Source organism: Chrysoperla carnea, chromosome 2 (genome assembly GCF_905475395.1).
Source record: "Chrysoperla carnea chromosome 2, inChrCarn1.1, whole genome shotgun sequence".
NCBI classification, from domain to species: domain Eukaryota; kingdom Metazoa; phylum Arthropoda; class Insecta; order Neuroptera; family Chrysopidae; genus Chrysoperla; species Chrysoperla carnea.
The window spans coordinates 67,750,484-67,770,736 of record NC_058338.1 but is presented as its reverse complement, the minus strand read 5'-3'; the positions used below and the strand labels follow the sequence as shown (position 1 = coordinate 67,770,736).

At 29.2% G+C, this 20,253-nt stretch overlaps 1 protein-coding gene across 1 annotated transcript in view; it reads right to left on the bottom strand.

Annotated features, from left to right (window-relative positions):
• LOC123291837 (maternal embryonic leucine zipper kinase-like) overlaps positions 1–20,253 on the bottom strand; it is a 44,375-nt gene that overhangs the window by 8,069 nt on the left and 16,053 nt on the right. The window contains exons 7-9 of the mRNA XM_044872264.1: positions 19,826–19,871; positions 7,785–7,968; positions 1,548–1,651 (exon numbers count right to left, since the gene is read on the bottom strand). Of these exons, the coding sequence (XP_044728199.1) occupies positions 1,548–1,651; positions 7,785–7,968; positions 19,826–19,871 (334 nt within the window). The remainder of the gene's footprint in view (positions 1–1,547; positions 1,652–7,784; positions 7,969–19,825; positions 19,872–20,253) is intronic.

Sequence of the window (20,253 nt, the reverse complement as noted above, 5' to 3'; positions counted from 1 at the left end):
AAATATCGCTGTTTACCGTGATAGCACAAATTAGGCGCAAATTATATAGTATGTATTATATGGGAATATCAGTTATGTATATCTGACATGTATGTGACAGTGTAATCAACACTGTCTATACATGGTATTTCAACAATTAACTCAGACAATTGTTTGTTTTCACTTGTTAATTTATTAGATTGTAAACCAAATAAAAAAAATTAGCTACTCACGAGAACTTTAGAATACTTTTAATTATTTACAAGCTTTTATTTAGATTCATTTGTCCCAGTATCTTTAATCAATTTTTGTAAGTAAATTTGAAATTTCCGATTGAGCTTAAATTTTGCATGCTCATGTAAATCGAGTGACAATGTATATTTATGATAAGCAGGACCTGATTTTTCCATCTCTGCCACCATATTAAATGTACATTTTTTAGTTTTAAATTAAAAATTTTATTACAAAATATTCTTTTTAAGGAACAAACTTCTCTTTTTCTAAAAATTAGCAAATAATTTTTCTTATGAGTCAATCATATTCGATTATTTGAAAAAGCTTGAGGCTCTTCGAAATATCCTTCATAAAATTGAAGAAAAAAAAACTAAAATAGGCTCCAAGCTTCTATTTGGAGTTGATTAGAATTTACGTATTCAAAAATTTTAGGAAGAGAAACTGTGTAGCAATGAGCATTTTTTACCTATTAAGGATGTACGAGCCCCAGGATAATTTTGGGTAAAAAGCCTGGTTTTTTATATATTTTTAAGTTGGACTAAGTCTAAATCAATTCTGAAAATTTTAGAGGAGGTTGCCCAATCATTTATACAAATAAATGACTTCAAAAGTAGCCACATTTAACAATGGTCTTATGGTAAAACGGTAGATGGATGATATGTTTTCATACATTTCTCCAAAACTAGTTGGTGGAAAACAGAAAAAACCCGTTGTGCTCGACTAATTAAGGATGTATGAGCACGGTAGTGGGGACACAAATTTAAAAAAATATATTTTTTCAATTTTGATAGTGAATTATGTTATAACTCGATAATATAAGATGAAAAATCCGAATAAAACTTTTCGATATCTGGAGTAATTTTCAAAACATCGAAAATTGAAAATTTTGTTTAAATATTTAACCTTCGATATTTCGGAAACCAAGGCAGATATCGAAAAATTTTATTCTTATTTTTCGTCTACATTCGTGAAGTTATAACAAAATTCAGCATCAAAGCTAAAAATAAGATACAAATAATTTCAACCACAAATCTAAACTTGCCTTGGCGCTCGTACTACTTCAATAGTTTTACACATTTCATACTCTTACCTTTTACTATTGCCTTAAACTAACTGACAGTCTACTGACTAAACTGCGAATTATTTCCTAAACACTTGAAAAAGTTTGCTTTCCTACTGCAGGGGAAAGAAGTTTGTTTTAACCCTTATAAACAATGGATCGAACCAAAAATATTAATTTCAAAATTCATATTAACGGGTACTTTTCAAAAGTAATTTTGGACAACATGGATTAGCCATTTGAGATATTCTAAAACAATTTAAAAATGACTTACCCTTTTTGGAAGCATTGTATTCCTTTCGAATGTAATGCCTTCTTCAACAACTCAAGCACATAATCCGGATCGGTACACGATGTTGTAGATAAATTACACAATCCCTGAAATAAAATATAAATATTTTAATGTTTATGAAAAAGTCGATTTTTTGCTTTTGACATTTGACAGATTTCAGCCAATTATGAAGAATACTGAAGTTGTGTTAGTTCAAAATAGTACGTACCATGATAAAGAGGATGTGGCAACTAAGGGAATGCTTTGAGAAAAAACTGTAAGGTCCTAATTTGCGATACTTTTTACTGATGCATCAGAGTGAAAATATGAGAAATAAAATGCAACATTTTGAATTTTTCGATTAATTTCAAATTTTGTTTTTTAGATGTTTAACCTGCAATAGTTCTACTTCATTATGAATGATTGCTCTATTTTTTTACCAGATTCCTTGTCTCACACATTATTGTAGTATAGTCTACTTTAAAAACGTCTTGAAAAGGTAGTATCAAAATCTAAATTTTTAGGGCTATAATCGCCAAAATCTAAAAAAAAAGCCGAAATTTTCACGGGTTTTCGATTTTTGACGAAGTTGCGTTCGGTGCTCACAAGGTCACAAACTTGGATTGCTCATTGGACCAACATTATAAACAAGCCTGCAAAAAATTACTACCTCCAGATTTGGCGCAGATGTATAAAGTTACTGGACTATATCGCCTATTAGTATTAAGAAAGATAAAATGATAGCTTAAATAAATTGAATGGAGATATCAGTAATTTTGAAACCTAGCATTGCGTTAGTTAGGAATTTTAAACCAGACGTCAGCCACTTTGCTTTTAGTCAAATTTCGCATAAAAACCACCAGTTATGAGAAAACCTCATCAGACATTTGTCTGTGTCCATGACTCTGGCCTATAATTATCGATAAACTTAAAGCATATTTTATTTCGATTAAATGCATTAATGAAACATTTTTAAATCGCATTAAAATTGTTAGTTTTCTTATGAGGATCACCTTTCGTTTAGAATCTAAATTAGCTAATAAAGCAACCCGAAGAACTAGGTCAAAACTAATGTCAGAACATGATCTCTTCCATCAAATTCTACAATGTTTGTTTAAGTTATTTTTTGATTAGTTAAATACAAAACGAGTAATTAGCCATTATAGATTAAAATGACCCACCCTGTATACAATAAGCTAACTGATTTCCCCTAATAGACTTTTAACATAGGGTAGTGAAATGGGCTTAATTCAGTAAGGTTTAACAATATTGTCGGGATCCTTAAACCCAATTTAACTTAGTCTAAGTATGTAATACTGAGTATTTTGTGTATACAGGCAATAAATTGTACACGAACAAAGCCGTAGCGCACTCTGCTAAGTAGTATACTCACATTATTAACATGATTATAACTAGATAATTTTCATTTTTTTATTTGTTATGTTTTGTATTACAGTATTATATTTTAAAGTATCGTTATGTATCATCGCAAATAAGAATAGTTTTTTATATTTCTTTTTTTTTCTGCTGTAGTACAGACAAACATAACACACATCTACAGAGCTACATGAGCTACAGTGCAACAGTGGTGTAATATAAAATATTTCTTTACAATAGTTATGTATTATGTGTTTTCTATGTGTATATTTATTTATTAACACGTATAAGCCAACAAGTATGCCGGCCTGGCCGGCGTCTCAACCAAACAAGAGAAACTGTAAATGTTCACACCACTTATTTACAAATATCATTACAATAAATCTTGAACTTAATATATAATATAATATTATATATTATATTATAGTTATATTTATATATATAAACAGAAATATACACTTTATAAGAATCAGGTGTATTGAGTGGTCGTCAACGTTTTTATTTTGGAAGTTAGCGTCTTTTGAGTTTTTTGTTGTATAATAAATATGGTGTGAGCGAGCGCCACCCAATCTCTAGCGTATTCGATTTCCGTCAGATAATTACCGAACATTGTCGAATACTTACGATATAATTCCGAATATATCCTAATTAACCCACGAAACAGCACCCTATTTGTTAAATTATCATTACATACTTGAGAAAATTCGTGAGTAACTTCCTTTTGGTGAACCTACCAAACTTCCTCACTACCATTTTTTTCGGAAGTGCTGCGTTTTCTAACAGAACAGTCTAATTAAGGAATTGACTCCTCGTCAGTAGATTTATATGGGAGCCAGTGGAAAATGCTTGCCTGAGTGTACATAACCAAGTCATACACATGCGAACTTGTGTTTTTTCGATTTATCCACATAGGGTGGGGCAGAAGTACTCTACAACCGGACAACACATTCTCTTTAATTTACATTTTTTTTTTAAAAAAAAACCTATTGTAATTTATATTATCCTATAGCAATTCCCAGCATTTTTTGATTCTTGACATTTTGTATCTAGTCTCACCGTTTTCGAAATATGTAAGCATTTGGAAAAATGAAATGCGAATTTTCGCCGAAAGCTCGTTATTAGCGAAAAATAAAGATTATTTTGTGGTTCCGGTAAAAAATTTAATTTGAAACCAATTAGATATTTTGGACGATTCTAAGTATTTTTTGACTCGTGACAATTTTCACGAAAATTAACTGTTTTCGATATATAAACGTTTAAAAAAAATAAAGTAAAAAATTTTATCGAAAATTTGTTATTGACGAAAATAAAGATTATTTTGTGGTTCTGGTTAAAAATTTGATGTGACATACAGAGATAATTTTAGTAACCTAAAACAATCTAAATCAATTGAAAAAAGCACTAATTTCGTAAAAATATAGCTTTCATTTTCACAAAAACAGGAGAACACTCAGTATAAGTAAATATACATTTGATAAAATTCAAATATATATTATTACAAACGTATACACCACGTTTTTAATATCGATATTACATACCTATATATATATATACATTCAAAATCACTTATAACGACATTGAAAGGATCTACAATTATGCTGCCCTGCAGAGGAAAAGGCGGTAAACTTCACTTACTGCCTTTTAAAAATTTTGATGTTAAAGAATTCGTTTAATAACTTTTTACATATTAATTACAAATACAAGAGTTAGAAAAAACGACTAATTTTTAGTGAAAAATTAAAAAGAAAATTTAACATAGGATCTTCTTCGTCCATCTTTCTCATTAAATTACACGCATATTAATTGCATAATCAATCATCAATAATATTATTTCCGAAATATACAATAATTTTTTAAGGATGTACGAGCACCACGGCAATTTTGTATAAAAGGCTTGATTTTTTTATAAGAAGTTGGATTAGGCCTAAATAAATTCTGAAAATTTAAGGTGGATAGGGTAGGGATAAACGGTAGATAAATATGTTTTTATAGTCAGTGGAAATTAAAAAAAAAAAACAAGCTATTTAAATTAAAGTTAAAATCTTAATAAATTTTTGAAAACTAAAAAAAACCCGTTGTGCCAGACTAATTAAGGATGTATGAGCACGGTAGGGGACATAAATTAAGAAATATATATATATTCAATTTTCAAAGTGACTTATAACTTGACAATGTAAGACGAAAAGTAAGAATAAAATTTTTCGATATCTGGAGTAATTTTCCAAATATCGAAAATTGAAAATTTTGTTTAATTATTTAGCTTTCGATATTTCAAAAACCAAGGCAGATATCTAAAAATTTTATTTTTAATTTTCGTCTACATTCAAGTTAAATTAAAATTAATCATCAAAGTTGAAAATAAGGTACAAATAATTTTAACTACAAGTCTAAGCTTTCCCTGGCACTCGTACTGCTTTCAATTGCTGACATTTAATTATGTATTTATATCTACATTCAGCTTGGTCCTTGCTATTTCGTAATAATCCTTTCGTATTTAAAAACGATGTCGTTATAATTGATTTTAACTGTACAAATCTTGTAAATATTTCTTATGGCATTATATAGATTTGACTACACACAACAACATCAACCAAGGGGATATGTAATATAATGTGCGATATCGTACTTACACATTTGATTTTACAATCAACAAGTGCTTATTCATTCTACATAATGATCTATTTATTATAAACAATTTAAAATCCATAGCTTAACATAGAGAGCAACGCGAAAACAACCAATTGACTGAGTTAAATGTTAAATTGGATCCTATTTTTGGTCGATAAAATTGTTAAACAGATACCATATTTTCCTCCATATTTTTTCTACATTAGATTTACATATTGTTTACTAAACATGGTGAAATACTATCCGACATAGCAAATAAATAAAGCGAAAAGTTCATTTTCAATCACTGCTCTACTGAGTTTCTCCAAAAACTAAAAGAATATCTTTCAATTCAAACATAAAAACTATCTTTCTTGACGAATGTGAAACGCAGTTTGTAGCCAAGAGTTCGTTCTATGGTGCGCATTAGACAATTCTTTTGGCTAAGGCGCATCACAAACATCCATTACACATAAATTAAAAATTTAAAGAAATCCGACTTTGATTTTTTTTCTGATAGAATTTGATCAAAAGTGTTCTTAGCTATGTTTCAAGAAAATTTGCTCAGTTCAGATCATCTCCTATTTTCTAATTTCGTCGGGTACGGAGCCCTAAACGCGCACTTCAAACATGGCTAAGAACATTCTCAATCAAATTACCATTCAAACAAGAAAAAGTCAAAATCAGTTCATTCGTTTAGAAACTACGATGGCATCCACAAACAGACACACAGATGCACAGCCACGCTTAACTTATAACATTCATGTTTTTTCGTCAGGGGTTCAAAACGGCTCGAGAGTGCCTTATATGTCGAACTCTGGAAACAAACATTTCACATGCTTTCCTTTGATGCAAAAGTGGGGTGACGTTAAAGGAATTGAATAATCTATATTTTAAGAAGAGACGCTGAAATTTCGCCGGGGTCACATTTTCTTTTGCATTCGTAAGAGTGAAGAAGAAGAAACAGATCTTCAATAACTTAATGGCACTTAATTAGGAAACTGTTATGTCTAAGGCGCAGCACAAACATCCATAACACATAAAATAAAAATTTAAAGAAATCCCCGACATAAAATGAGGTCTGATCGATAATTTAAGTATATTTCTGGTAAGTAAAATTAATTACTTACATGAAATATACTTAAAGGCATTGAAATTTGAACAGAAATTTAGCAATTTAATTCAACCCAAAAAAAGTGTTTCTGGTTTATAATAATTTTAAAAAATTTTTATTTGTATCTATAATTTGATTGCTGGACTATGTGAAAGAAGATCTTTCAAAAATTGGAGTTCGTCGATTGAACGACAAAAATATTGAAGAGAAAGAAAATAAATTTGTTGCTGAGAGAGATTTTGTCCTACAAAAACAAGAGCGCGTAATTTACTGATTGATAAAAATCTTCATTACGATTGTAGTATACGAGTACTTCATGTCAAATTAACCTTGTATGCTATTCAACACTAGAGAGATGGGTTTATAAATAATAAATAATTTATATTTTTACAGAAAGATCTATCGCAACTTGTACAATAATAAACGTAATACGAACATAAGCTACGCGAAGAAATACAACGTTAAACAACCAATATTACATGCATAAACATTCAATGAGTATCATAAATATAAATTTTACATTATAAATAAATAAGTATAAATATATTTATTTATTTTATTTTTGTTTTTCTGTGATGCGCTTCTTATGGTTTTTCTTGTTTTTAAAACTTTGTATATCGCAAATAATATTCACAATATGACATAATATTGTTCTTGGGGGAAATGAATGGGCTATCCTTTTACAATCGGTTAATTTTAAGAAAAGTCGACTACACCTCCCCCTATCCAAAGAGCACTTTCACGAATTTAAGTAGCATAATTGTATAACATGAAGTTATTTACCTTGTATCATCCACATATTTGTTTTTGGTTACTTAGATGTCAAGATTTATCTTTTATAGGGGTTAATAATTTAAATGTAAGATACTTTAGCACAATTTCCTCGAAATTATTAGTCTTAGGATGTCAATATAGAAGAAAAGCCAGAATAAAAATAATGAACTATATAAAAGGTCAGCCACGGCGTCGAAAACTCACAGGACCACAAATCTAGACATAATAAGCTTGAAAATGAAGGGTAAATCATGGAATTTGATAAAAAAATAAGGAAGCTAAGGGTAGGCCAGAAAAAAACTTGTTAGAGTAATAATATAAAAGATCAAGGAATGACTTTTTTTATTAGTATAATATTTTGCACTTACCTTTCCAGATAAAATGGCTGGTTGAAATGAATCAGTTGATGCATTATCAATATTAATAAATCTATGTCCATGTCGTCGTGGTGTCAATACATGTCGTACCATATTAAATGATTTCTCAATGCTGTCCATTACTGTATTACGTCCTTTTGTTGGTGTTGTATCAGATGGTACGGGTGTTGAAGACCTGCAAGTAAAACAATAAAATATTACGTAATTGTAATATTAATAACAATGAAATGATTAACAAATCATGTCATGATTGAATAAATTGGAGATCGTAATTACATTTTCTTATATTTTTTACCAAAAAAAACTCATTTTAGACTAATTTGGAACCGAAAACAACGATACTGCAAATTAAAGATGTATGAGCATGACAACAATGTTTGATTTAAAGGCTCAAAATTTTTTTATAGGCAGACTTTTATTCAAAGAATATGTGGTTAATATTTGAGCATGGGTATCCGTGCTAATTTTTAAGAAAAAAGTCATTGAAAATCGATATAAAATACATTGGCTCTTATAGAAGAATCTCAAAAAACGACATATTTTGAAAGTTTTTGATAATTTTCACTTGTAATGAATGAAAACAAATTTTAAAAAAACTATTTAATTGAAAGTAAACATATAAGCAATGGCATAGAAAAGAAAAAAATCAAGTGTCTCCGTCTATGTAAGGGATGTAAGAGCAGGGTAGATTTAGGGTTGAACTCACTTATAACTCGCGTTCTTGAAGAAATGGAATGTGCAAAAAAAAAAGAGAAATTAAATCTCTCCAGAACCGAAAAGTCCATGTTGGAGATTTGTAGTTATATTGAGCTTTTTTAATTTATCTCCTGAATTAATTTTGTATACTAAATTGTATTCCAACAAAAAAGTTGTTGGTGCCAATTATATTCAAAACAATTATGAACTATTTCAAAATTGAATAATAATATTTATCTATTCGATAAAATATTAAAATTAAAGACAATTATATAACTTAATATTACGCAATGTACGGTTAAGGTATAAAAATAATTTCAACAATAATATGGAAAAAAGTTTTCAATTTGTGTCAGTTTGATCCTTAAAGAGAATTTGTGGATCTTTTTCTATTTTATGAATTTGCAATATCTAAAATATTCAGTCTCGATCTTTTACTAATAATGTGTAATATTCAAATTTCGGGTTGGATTTGTAATTGTGTATTCCAGTAAGTGATTGGTGAATGTTGGTGATGGTGAATCTGATTTTTTCCGCTTATAGGACCATAAATGTTCAGCTACTTTTTTATTAAAACTCCTATCCGTCTGACCTATATATGCGCTCAAACATTCTCCGCTAGTTAACTTGTAAAAGGATGAAACTACTTGGTACATCTGTATGAAATGAAAATGAAATAATTTGTTGATTTAAAAGCCTTCTTCGTGACTTATCAAATAATTTATCTACTCAAGAAATATAAAAGCAATTTTCGAATATTTTGTAGGGTTTCTATTCTAAAAAAACAACTCGATTTTTTAGTGCAGTTAATTAATGTATTTAACGCTAAGTTTTTTGACCATGAACCAATTTTGATGTTTACCTTCTCGTTTATTTCGTAATTGCATTTAGAAAAGTTCCTTAACTTGAGCCTTTCCCTCTCCTTTTTCGGAAATTCGACTTTTATGACCCAGAGTTCCCGAAATGTAATAAAAATAATAAATGAGAATGAAAATACTAATCTGGAGGATTTTGGGGTCGCTAAATTCGAATTTGACCATAAAAAAAGTGAAAATGTAAAATGGCGGTAGGAAAATTTCATTTTTAGCTACCAAATTAAAACAGATATATAAATAAAATAATATTATTATGGGAATTTTAAAAGTCGCGAAATCCGAATCTTAAAAATGTGAATTAAAAATGTGAAAATTGAAAATAGCGACCGGAAATTCTATTTTTAGCTACTAAATTAAAACAAATATGCCTAGAAAATATTATTATTCTGGGGATTTTCGAAGTCGCTGAATCCTAATCTGAACTTAAAAAGTTTTGAAACCCAAATCGAGCGGGTTATTTCATTTTCCTTAATTTGTAACATCTTTGACTGTACTATATTTAATTTGAACAAATAAATTTTAGTAAAAACAAGCATCGACATTATTTTGTTACTGTATTTATTTGTAATTCATGTATTACCTACCATGTACAACATTTTACTAAACGAGTACTAAAACAAATGTCACTAAAAAGTCAGTAAATTTAGTTCAGTTTTAACTTTAAAACTATTGTTTGCAAATTATATTTTATATAAATAAATATATTAAGCCCAATGTACAGAAAACAATGCTACCTTTGGAATATATAAACACTGATACCACCACTGCTTACAACAAACGCCCTATGAGAGTTTAAAAATAGTGAAATACAGACTGAAGAAAAATTAAGAGACTTTTAGGGGAAGATTTAAAGAATGTCGCTTACTTATTATGATTTCGGCGCAATCAGTATTACTTACTCTAAGCTAAATAGAGAGATGCAAGTCAAAAGTTTTCGCAACTTTTCGTTCGTCGCATAGAAAAAAATGTTATAAATGGCTCATAAACACCATAAACATGGGGGCCGGGAGTTTCAATTTCACTCCCCTAGCATAAAATTTTTTGCTCAGGTAAAAGTGTCCAGTTATGTTATCAGTTTTTTTTTCAAACATCTTACCAATGAATTTAGTAGCTATAATAAATTATATTTTGCATCTTTCTATACATTCTAGACTCATCCCTTGAAAGTAATTACAACTATGAAGAGGTAAATAATTTTTTTCTTCGATAATACTGCGTGAAAATTGGTATAAAGAGTTCAAGGACAGCGTAAAAACCTCGCAAAAGCAAAACTGAGTCAAAATGATACTCATTGTTTTCTTTGATATTCACAGTGGTGGATTTACACTAGGGGCAGTCGGGGCTAGTGCCCAGGGCGGCAAATTTTCTAGGGCGGAAAAATTTGGAATGTGGGAAAATATTTTCCATACAATATATAATTAACTAATTCTTTTAAATAAACATTTTATTTTTCAAGAACTATAATTTATGCATTATGTATCAAATCAAAATTTTGTTTATTATAATATAGGAAATTTAAGTGAAAACTATTAAAATAGTTTAATTAATTTATTTCCATAAAGGTTTGCAAAAATAAAATTTGATATTTTTATTTTCTGGAATTGATAAATTCCAGAAATATAGTTTTTTTGAAGAATTAAAAATATTTTCAAATTATCTATGTCTTTTTGATAACAGAAACTTTAATTGATCAATGAATTTTCCTAAAATTGGAGAATTATCAAATAATACTAATTAATTATAATTTAAAAGAACAGTAATAATAATATGTAATACATAATAAATTTTCTGCAATTAATTAGTTATTCTAATTTTTTTTAAATAAGATATCAAAACTATTAAAATAAAATTTCAGTCATAGGGCGGCATTTTCTAAAGTGCCCCAGGGCGGCAGAAATTTAAATCCGGCCCTGGATATTCAAACAAAAGATAAAACAGAATACTGCCTGAGACAAAGAAACGCTTGCGTGAGAAAATTCGTAAAAAAACCACCATTTGATTGTTTTTGAAGTCTCATAATTCGCAACTCTTTTATTAAAAAAAAAAAAAAAAAACGTCATACGAGTAGTCTGATAGAAAAAATAGAAAAACATTCTCTAAAGTAATCGAACCCAAAAACAGATTTTGTGATTCAAATTGGTGCAGAATATATACCTGCAAACTCATAATATTTTTCAAAATATTTTAGACTCAAAAATTATTTTTCAGTGATCGATACTAAAATATACAATTTCCTAACTTTTGAAGCATATCAAAATTCCTTGTCATATGCATGTAATTCAAGTTGATTGTCACCCCGTTTTTGTATAGAGCAGCAGTATGTGAATACAGTATTTTTTAATCAAAATTATTTTTAATATATCATTAAACGAATGAATGAATGATGGTTAAAACTTCTGCCTACCTGCACATACATTATTTTGTTTAATAATATTTCGTAGAGTAGATATACTCCAAGCAAATTACCAATTAGTTATTTTATTAGTGTATTTTCTTGAAATTCTGAAACGAACATTTCTTCAACCTGAAGTTGTAGGTATTAAAGTTTTAAAATGGTTTTTTGGGCCCCGTATCTAACAGCACTTGGAAAATTCTAGGTAAGCTATAAATTTTGTAGATACAGAGACTACTTCTTTATCCAAAAAGTTTTAAAACATAGGCGATTTTTCTACACAAATATGTTAAATATTGTTCATAGTTGCTTAAATTTTTATGAAACTATATAAGTCTTAAAAAATCTTGTTGAGAGTTTTACAGGCATTTTGTGATTAAAATAATGGTGGAAATCAAGCTTCAATCTTATGTGCATTCTATCTTAAGAATCAAACGATCGATTTCATTTTTTAAAAGAGGTATCACAAAGTAGGGAGTGCCATTTGAAATTTCAAAGTTGGTGGAGTGGGAGTGAAAAGATGAAAAATTCTCTAGGTAGGTACCTTTTACCTTCCCCACCGATATCTAAATCGACGTATTAGACCCAAACCAATAATCACATCAGGTTGAGAGTTATTAATGGTAGATACTTTTTAAATGAACAACTATCCGTATATATTATAAATGTGAAAGTAAGAATACTTGTTTGTTTGTTATTGTTGATTTGAAGGAAATTGTACAATAATATAGCCCATACATCAGAATAATACATGAGCTAAAATTTATAGATACTTTTTTTTAAATTTTTTTTAATAAATCTATTTTTTTACATTTCATAAACCAGGGTGAAGGAGACAACTTATGGACATCTGCCACTCAAGGTTATCCGACATACTTTTTACATTTAAAAAATAGAAAACTGATTAATTATTTGACATTTCATAAAACGTTTAAGATACAATTTATGGCCTTTTCCATTTTTATGTCACCTTTAAGGCAATAAAAAAAAATATTCATATTATTTTCTTGCCAGTTATTTATGGACAAAATGGCGGACGGAGTCGCGGGTAAAAGCTAGTATGTGTATAAATATTTTAATTTTTTAGGTGCTGTTTTACGAGTACCAAAATCCTTATGAAAAATTAAAACCCCTTAACTTTACGTTGAAAAAATGCTCGTTTCAGAATTTAAGTAACCAAATGTCTTATTTGCTTGGAGTATTATTCTGTTGAATAATATTTCGTATAGTAGATAATTGTAAGTACCATATTCATTCTCGAATACTCATAACTCTCAACTAAAAATACCTTTTCATATAAAATACCGCCCAATTCACATTAATTTAATAACAATAAAGTGTATCAACTACTAGATTTGAGATAATAAACCGTAATAGCTAAATAACATAATAATTGTATGTTGCAAACAACAAATACTATACAGTATACTTTACCTAGGGTATGTTGTGTTAGTTACTACACTACATACTAAATATTTACTAAGGGGGGCCAATTATTACAGTCGTAGACTATTATAGTAAATGTTATGTAATATATAAATAGGGTTAATATACAGGTTGTAAGCAGGGAAGAAACTTAGTGATTGATTCTTTCAACTGTTCATTAATATTTGCTGTTTTAACTTCTTTTGCCTCTCGTAGGCTAAGATCGACGCTTTTGCCTTTCGTAGGCTAAGATTGCCATTTTATTATATTTGTTTAAATTTTACAATTCCAGCGGATACACAGTCTATCTAAGCACTCCTTACCTTCTATTCTGAATGGGTAAATCGGTTTTAGAACTTGATGTGGTGTTATTTGACCGAGGTTAGGTTAAGTTAGAATGGCTGTCCCCAGGTGGGACACACTTAGACCATAAGGTCCGTTGTAATGTCAAAGAAGGAGTTAGTCCACCTCCAGCCACTACACCATAAACCGTTTGGAGCTGTTTAGGAATAACAAGAGTACTTTGACGTCAACAGACTTTAGGTGGGAGAAATCGCAAAAAAAAGGCTGGCTCAAGTTATTCCATCTTCTCATGGCAAGAGCTGGATAGTGACAGAGAAGATGAGACACTATCTTCTCCTCCTCCTCCCCACTGTGGCAGCTCCTGCAATGATCATGATACACTGAAAAGACCAGGCGTTTAGTGTGCCTGGAAGGCTCTTGCAAGCGATGTAAGATCTTTGGAACGCCTACGATTGTACTCAGACCATATCTGTCTTGTAGTACCACAAGTACGTTCCTGCCTCCATCTAAGATTGATCTTTGTTAAGATATTACCTATTTGACTTAGCCAACGGAGTCTTGGAATTTCGAATCTCTAAAACTTTGTTAGTTTTTACGACACATATTCTTAAGAAAGAGGTCTGAAAAAGATACCACAGATGTAGCAAGTGAGTAAAATTGAGCATCAAAGATCTCAAGGATTAGTATGCACGTATCTATATAATATGCCATCCTGTATACATTTATGTAATATGCATTGCATATATAATTGGTTAGTGCTTAGGGACCAGCAGATGATAGCGCATCACATAATACATGCTAGGACCTTTATTAAGTAGTATAGTTTAACTTTATATATGTATACGAATAAATAGATGGTGTTGTAGAGTTGGCTGTTTGGTCTCTGCAGGTCGATTGGGTGGTAAATATTCTACGTACTGTACTGTACTGTACTGTAGTACTCTCTAGTCTCAACAACACAACATTATGCATACATGTTTTAGCATTTGTGATAGTAGATACCTACATCAAGTCGATTAATAAGTAATGAGTGTTTGATACAAATTTGATAAATTCAATGCCCAAAAGTTGAAGACTTTTAGACAGGAAAATTTACGAAAAGTAGAAGAGGATTCGATACGTTGCATGTTTTTGCTCAAGAGGAAGTAGATGTAAAAGTTAAAAGACAATCGACCGAGATTGTTAATTTTTAAGCCAAGAGATAAGAGGTTTGATGAGTAAGTCCTTCTTAATATTATTCCTCCAGTACTAGTTATTGAGGCTATCTATTTCAAATTAGATAATTCCCAAATGTATGGACTAAACATGGTCCAGTAAGAGGTTCTAAGACAAGGTTTGCATAGAACTCACTATATGACGATCTTCTATAATACAGAGTTGTAAGATGTTATTAAAATTTTTCGTATATACAATTATAAACTGAAAGCCGTCTTCTCTGAACTGAACCTAAGGAAAAGATAACCAAAATATTGGCACCAATGCCCATTACTTGTACATTATCACCATTACCTAAAATACATAGGTATTATATTTACTACAACCAAGAGGTAACAACGTTTTAGTCATAGACAAGTAATTATAATATAGATAAGAAACTTGAACTGTTTTTACCATGTGAGTTCCAAAAACTTATCACTCTGTTCAACAGATTTCACTACTGTAGATCAAGTTCTTAATTTATACAGTATAGGCAATGAATATTACAAAAACGTTGTATGTATCACATAAACTTTCTAAATTTCTAGAATCATTTTGATCATAGTTGCCTGGTCAAATTTGACAGACTAATACAAAAATTTATCTGAAATAGTGTCAAATAAAATATTAATTAAAAATTAAATAAATATTAAGATGGTTTTTCATTGTTGTGTGAAAGGTTGTGTAAAAACACAGAAGGATATTAGTTTACATGTGATTCCTAAGAATTTTGAGGTAAGTACAAAAATTGTTAACTTGGATAGAAATAATCTTGAAAGACTTAATTTTTCAGAAGTTTAAAAATTGGACAATAGCGATTGGTCGAACGGACATCGAATACTTGAAACGTGAAAACTATCGTGTCTGCGATTTACATTTCGCCGACGAAATGAAACTCCAGGCTTCAACAGGAAAATTGCGAACTAACTTAAAGCCTAATGCTTTTCCTAGCCTCCACTTAAGTAGTAAGTTAAAATCCTTAAATAAATATGTTTAATTTATTATTGTAAGTAAGTCTTACAGATAACCCACGAATGTAGACACAATTTGATTATAAGGTAATTTTTATTTATTTTAGGTTCACAATTTTTACATGCAGAGACCTCGAACATAAATTTGAACAAAACTGCATCAAAACGACCTGGTGAGTGAATTTAATTGTTAGATACTAACAATTATAATTTAAAAAGTAAATATAAAAATATAGTTATGAGAATAAAAATAAAACCTAAAGAGATATTAAATATTCAATAATGAATTTTTTAACTTGTTATGTCTACTGAATAAATCGCCATGAAACACAAGTTTATTTCCTTAAACGTTTGGAAAATTTAGCTTTTATTAGCGTTTATTTTAAAGGAGAACTTTTGATAGCGAGCCACCATCCAATTCTGTATGATTTTTCATGAGAAGGCATATTTTGTGCTCATTTACAATCTGTTTGGATTCAATTATACTTTATTAAATCACAAAAAATGGAATTGTTATTGAAATTTAGGAGCTTTTGTACTTTTTCACTATTTGATACCTAAAATCATAATATTATGTATATATAGAACATGAGTTTTTTAATTGTTGTTGAAAAAATTTTTAATTAATTTTTATCAATAACGGCAAATTTAAATGAGATCAATTTTTAGGATCGCCTATTGCTTCTACGAGTCGAAAGATTATGGCCATAAATATCGAAGAAGAACAAATTCGACCTGCGTTTCAAATAGGTTTGTTGCCAACCTTGTTTCTTTTTTTTCTATTTTATCAAAAATCTATATTTTATTTTCATAGATTTGAAGAAAAAAATGTATTTACTAAAAGAAGGAAATGTGAGAAGGGTGAAAGAACTATCGAAAACAGCAAGAAAATATTACCATATTGCGAAAGCTATGTTAAAACAAAACCATAGAGTTAAAACTTGCTCGAAAGTTGAAAGATAAAAATGAAACATATCTTAATAGATTGGAAAATGCAAACACGGATGCAAACATTTATTAGTTTTAATTTTAGTTGTAAGAAACACGATTTAAAATTTTTATTTGTAAATAGAATGTTTTTATTTTATACAAGGGTGTGGGTTCGGAATGTAAATAATATTTTGAGGGGAATAGATTTAAGATTTGCTACTGATAGGATTAAAAAATTAGCTTTACGTAAATATAAGAAATATAAAATTAGACATAAAAGTATAAACAAAAATAAAAGATTAGTTGTTTAATAAATTTATTTTATAATTTAAAAGCGTTTTTTTTTTCTTTAAAATATTTAATTATTTTTTGTTTTACTGTTTTAAGCACATGATTTGGAAAAAAGCTATTTGATAGCATTTCAAATAAAAATTTGATACCAAAACATGTTCTAACACAGTAAAACAAAAAAAAAGTAAAAATTTAAATTGTATTTAAATTTGGCATTGAGTATTTTAAAAAAGGCGGTCAATTGATTGAAGCGCTGTCTGGTGAACAGAGTGAGAACTAAATCTCAAGTTTCCTTGGTGATGATAGAGATGCCTATCTATAGTATAATATAAATATTTATTATCTATGGTTTTAGTATAAATATCTCTGTATATGTTATGTTCTGAGTATACAAGGTGCTTCATTTTAATCGGTACATTCAAAAAAACCTGGTTAAGGCTAATGAAAAGAGGCATCTTACTCTGATCTCAATTTTGACCTACGTTTTCGTGGTCGTTTAATGGTCAACTTCTATACCAAACTGATAAAAGATAATAGAACATTTTAAATTCTCATAAAAAAATAATCATTTTTTATTTGAACCATTTTTCAAATATCGAATACTTTCGAAATAAATGCGATTTAAAATATGAAAACCCTAAACTCTTTGGCCGGTTTTTAATTTCGTAATTCCAGAAGTTTTAGATTCTCACAAGTCATTTAGATGAAAAAACGATCACTGTAAAGCCATCTATGATTATAGGCAGAAAGAGTTATTGTAAATTTAAAAATAATACTATTATTGCGTTCTATGATTATCAACAAATATTATTTTTGGAATGCCATATATTACAGTGAAACCTGGTCATTTCAGTTACAGAAGTGCGATTATTAAATAAAATAACGTATTTCCAATCAATATTATAATAATATGTATATTATATTTGAGTCTTCGCGCAAAATATTGTGCCTTTTCTTTAATATTGGCCCACTTACCGAAACGTTTTTGTTACGAAGTTGCTTGACCCATGTTAGCAAATACTGTTCAAGTTTAGGATATTCTGATAAACGTAAACGTTATGGTTTTCCATGTACTTCAGAATATTGTGATTGAATTTTATCTTTATTCTGAATAATTTTATTAAGAGTAGATTTTGGCACATTATATTCGACACAAACTTCATCACGTGTCTTCCCACTTCATCACATAAACAGATATTAACTTCAGTTTTTCACGTACTGATAACGATTTGAGTCTTTGTTTCGGCAATTTCCTATAAACATCCGTATCATAGTAAAGCAAAACTAAAATTGAAGGTCATTGAGGCTCAAATTAGTTAAGTGCAGAATTTGCGGGTAGAATAATAATAAGTATAAGTAAAAACAAACAAAACGATGTTATCTCAGTTCCCAGTTAAAGAGGTTAATGCATATAAAATTCACTCACTGTCTCAGTTATAGAGGTAACTATGACGATAAAATTGAAAACCGTAAGGTAAATTTTTGATTAAATTAGCTCATGAGTGTTTTATCACTTATCGGTCACTTATTCAACGACCCCGAAGATATGTATCAAATGATGTATCTATTATAATGACGCAACTTGTATATGAATATTGTACTACATGCATACATATATATGTTACGAGGTATGAGATTGCAACAGAACACGAATTTAAATTAGTGCCGTAAAGTGAACAAGTATACGAGTATTGTATGATCGTAAACACCGTAACCACTAGTTCGGCTACACATTTTAAGGGAGATATGCGAAATTTAGATTTAATCTATATTACACATTATATTCTATACAAACAAAACTCATACCAAGTACTAATTACTGCAAATTTATTTATAATGGTATGGGTGGTCTATGACATCAAAAAGCCGTCATATTTAAGTTTTAAAATTATTCTGCGGGAATTTTTTGTATTGAAAAATAAAGAGGTATGTCCCATGCCTCCTTATTCTTTCCTTGAAGTATAGTAGTATATGTTCAAACAATATTTCTGATTAACCTCCACCTAGATTTAAAATTCTTGTTTTGCCCCCTCCCCCTCATGGAACCAAAAGCTGAGTTCGCACATATGTAAACAATACTATAAAAATGCAAAAAATTCCTTAAATTTGTAAAAATTAATTTATTTCCAATATGTTTAGGCAGTTTTCTGTTAGCTATTGACAAACCAACAGTCACAGTGTCATATAACCCTCCTTGGTAAAATAATCATATCTTTTAAAAAAAAAATTCTAGATATCTAGCGGAACATACAGGATGTACAGTGACGTATTTAGGAAGGATTGCATAGAAAAAATTTGCACCCTTCCCTCTATAGGAGCCTGAGCCGTCTTAAATAATATAAAACAACCATTTATTACATAATCATATATACTATTTCAATAAGAATTGTTTGTTTTTTTTTTCAAATATCACGCAATTAATCCAAATAAATTTGATATCATTTTATAAATAATGATATGGTTTGATTAAATTAATTATCAAATTTTATATTTTTTCGAATTTTCGAATTTTCATAAACTAGATGGTGGGATTGAGCTTTAAGACATATTACATTATACATAGAAGTGAGCTCCAAAGCCGATGGACTACTTAAGAACCAAAGGGGTGAATTATGGTGGAGACTAAATGTAAGATAAGGAAAATAGAAACAATACGTATACTATAATTAGAAAACAATCAGACACTGATTAAATGATTAAGTGATGCCAGGATAAAATGGTATTTTGCAACATTTTCCAAAACATCGAAATCTAGGTATACAGTAAAAATTAAAAAACATGGATGAATGCCAATCTATCAAAAGCATTTTTCTCGATTTTTCTAGACCATAATAATGTTTTATAAAACAAAAACACAGTATCACCCCCTAAAAAAATTTCTAGATACGCTACTACTCATTTATGATATGGATAAAAATTTTGAGAAGGAAAAAATTGATTAATTTTACTTACTTTTCAGTAGGTTTGCCAGTTTTGCCAGGAGTAATTTTTGTTGGAACTGCAAAAGAAAATTATTTTATTAATGTTTTTTTTCTAGTCAAAGGAAAATCGCATTTTTAATTTGTCCTTTTAATCTTTCAAACCACAATAGGCATTTTAAAAAATATTCCTTTTATCTCATCTTTTGAGGAACCACTCTATATAATAAAATAAACAAAATTCTAACTGATAATTTATCTAAAAACTTTTTGGGTTTGTTTCACCAGAAAAAAAAAGAGTTCTTTATAGTTGTTTGCAAAAATAATTTATGTTCATTATAAAAGTTAAGAAGAAAATCTTTTAAACAAAAGAAGGGTGTAAAAAGGATTCACACAAAACATTATTATATAACACACGAAAACCTATATTATATAAAATCCAGTGTTAATTTTCAGGTTTGT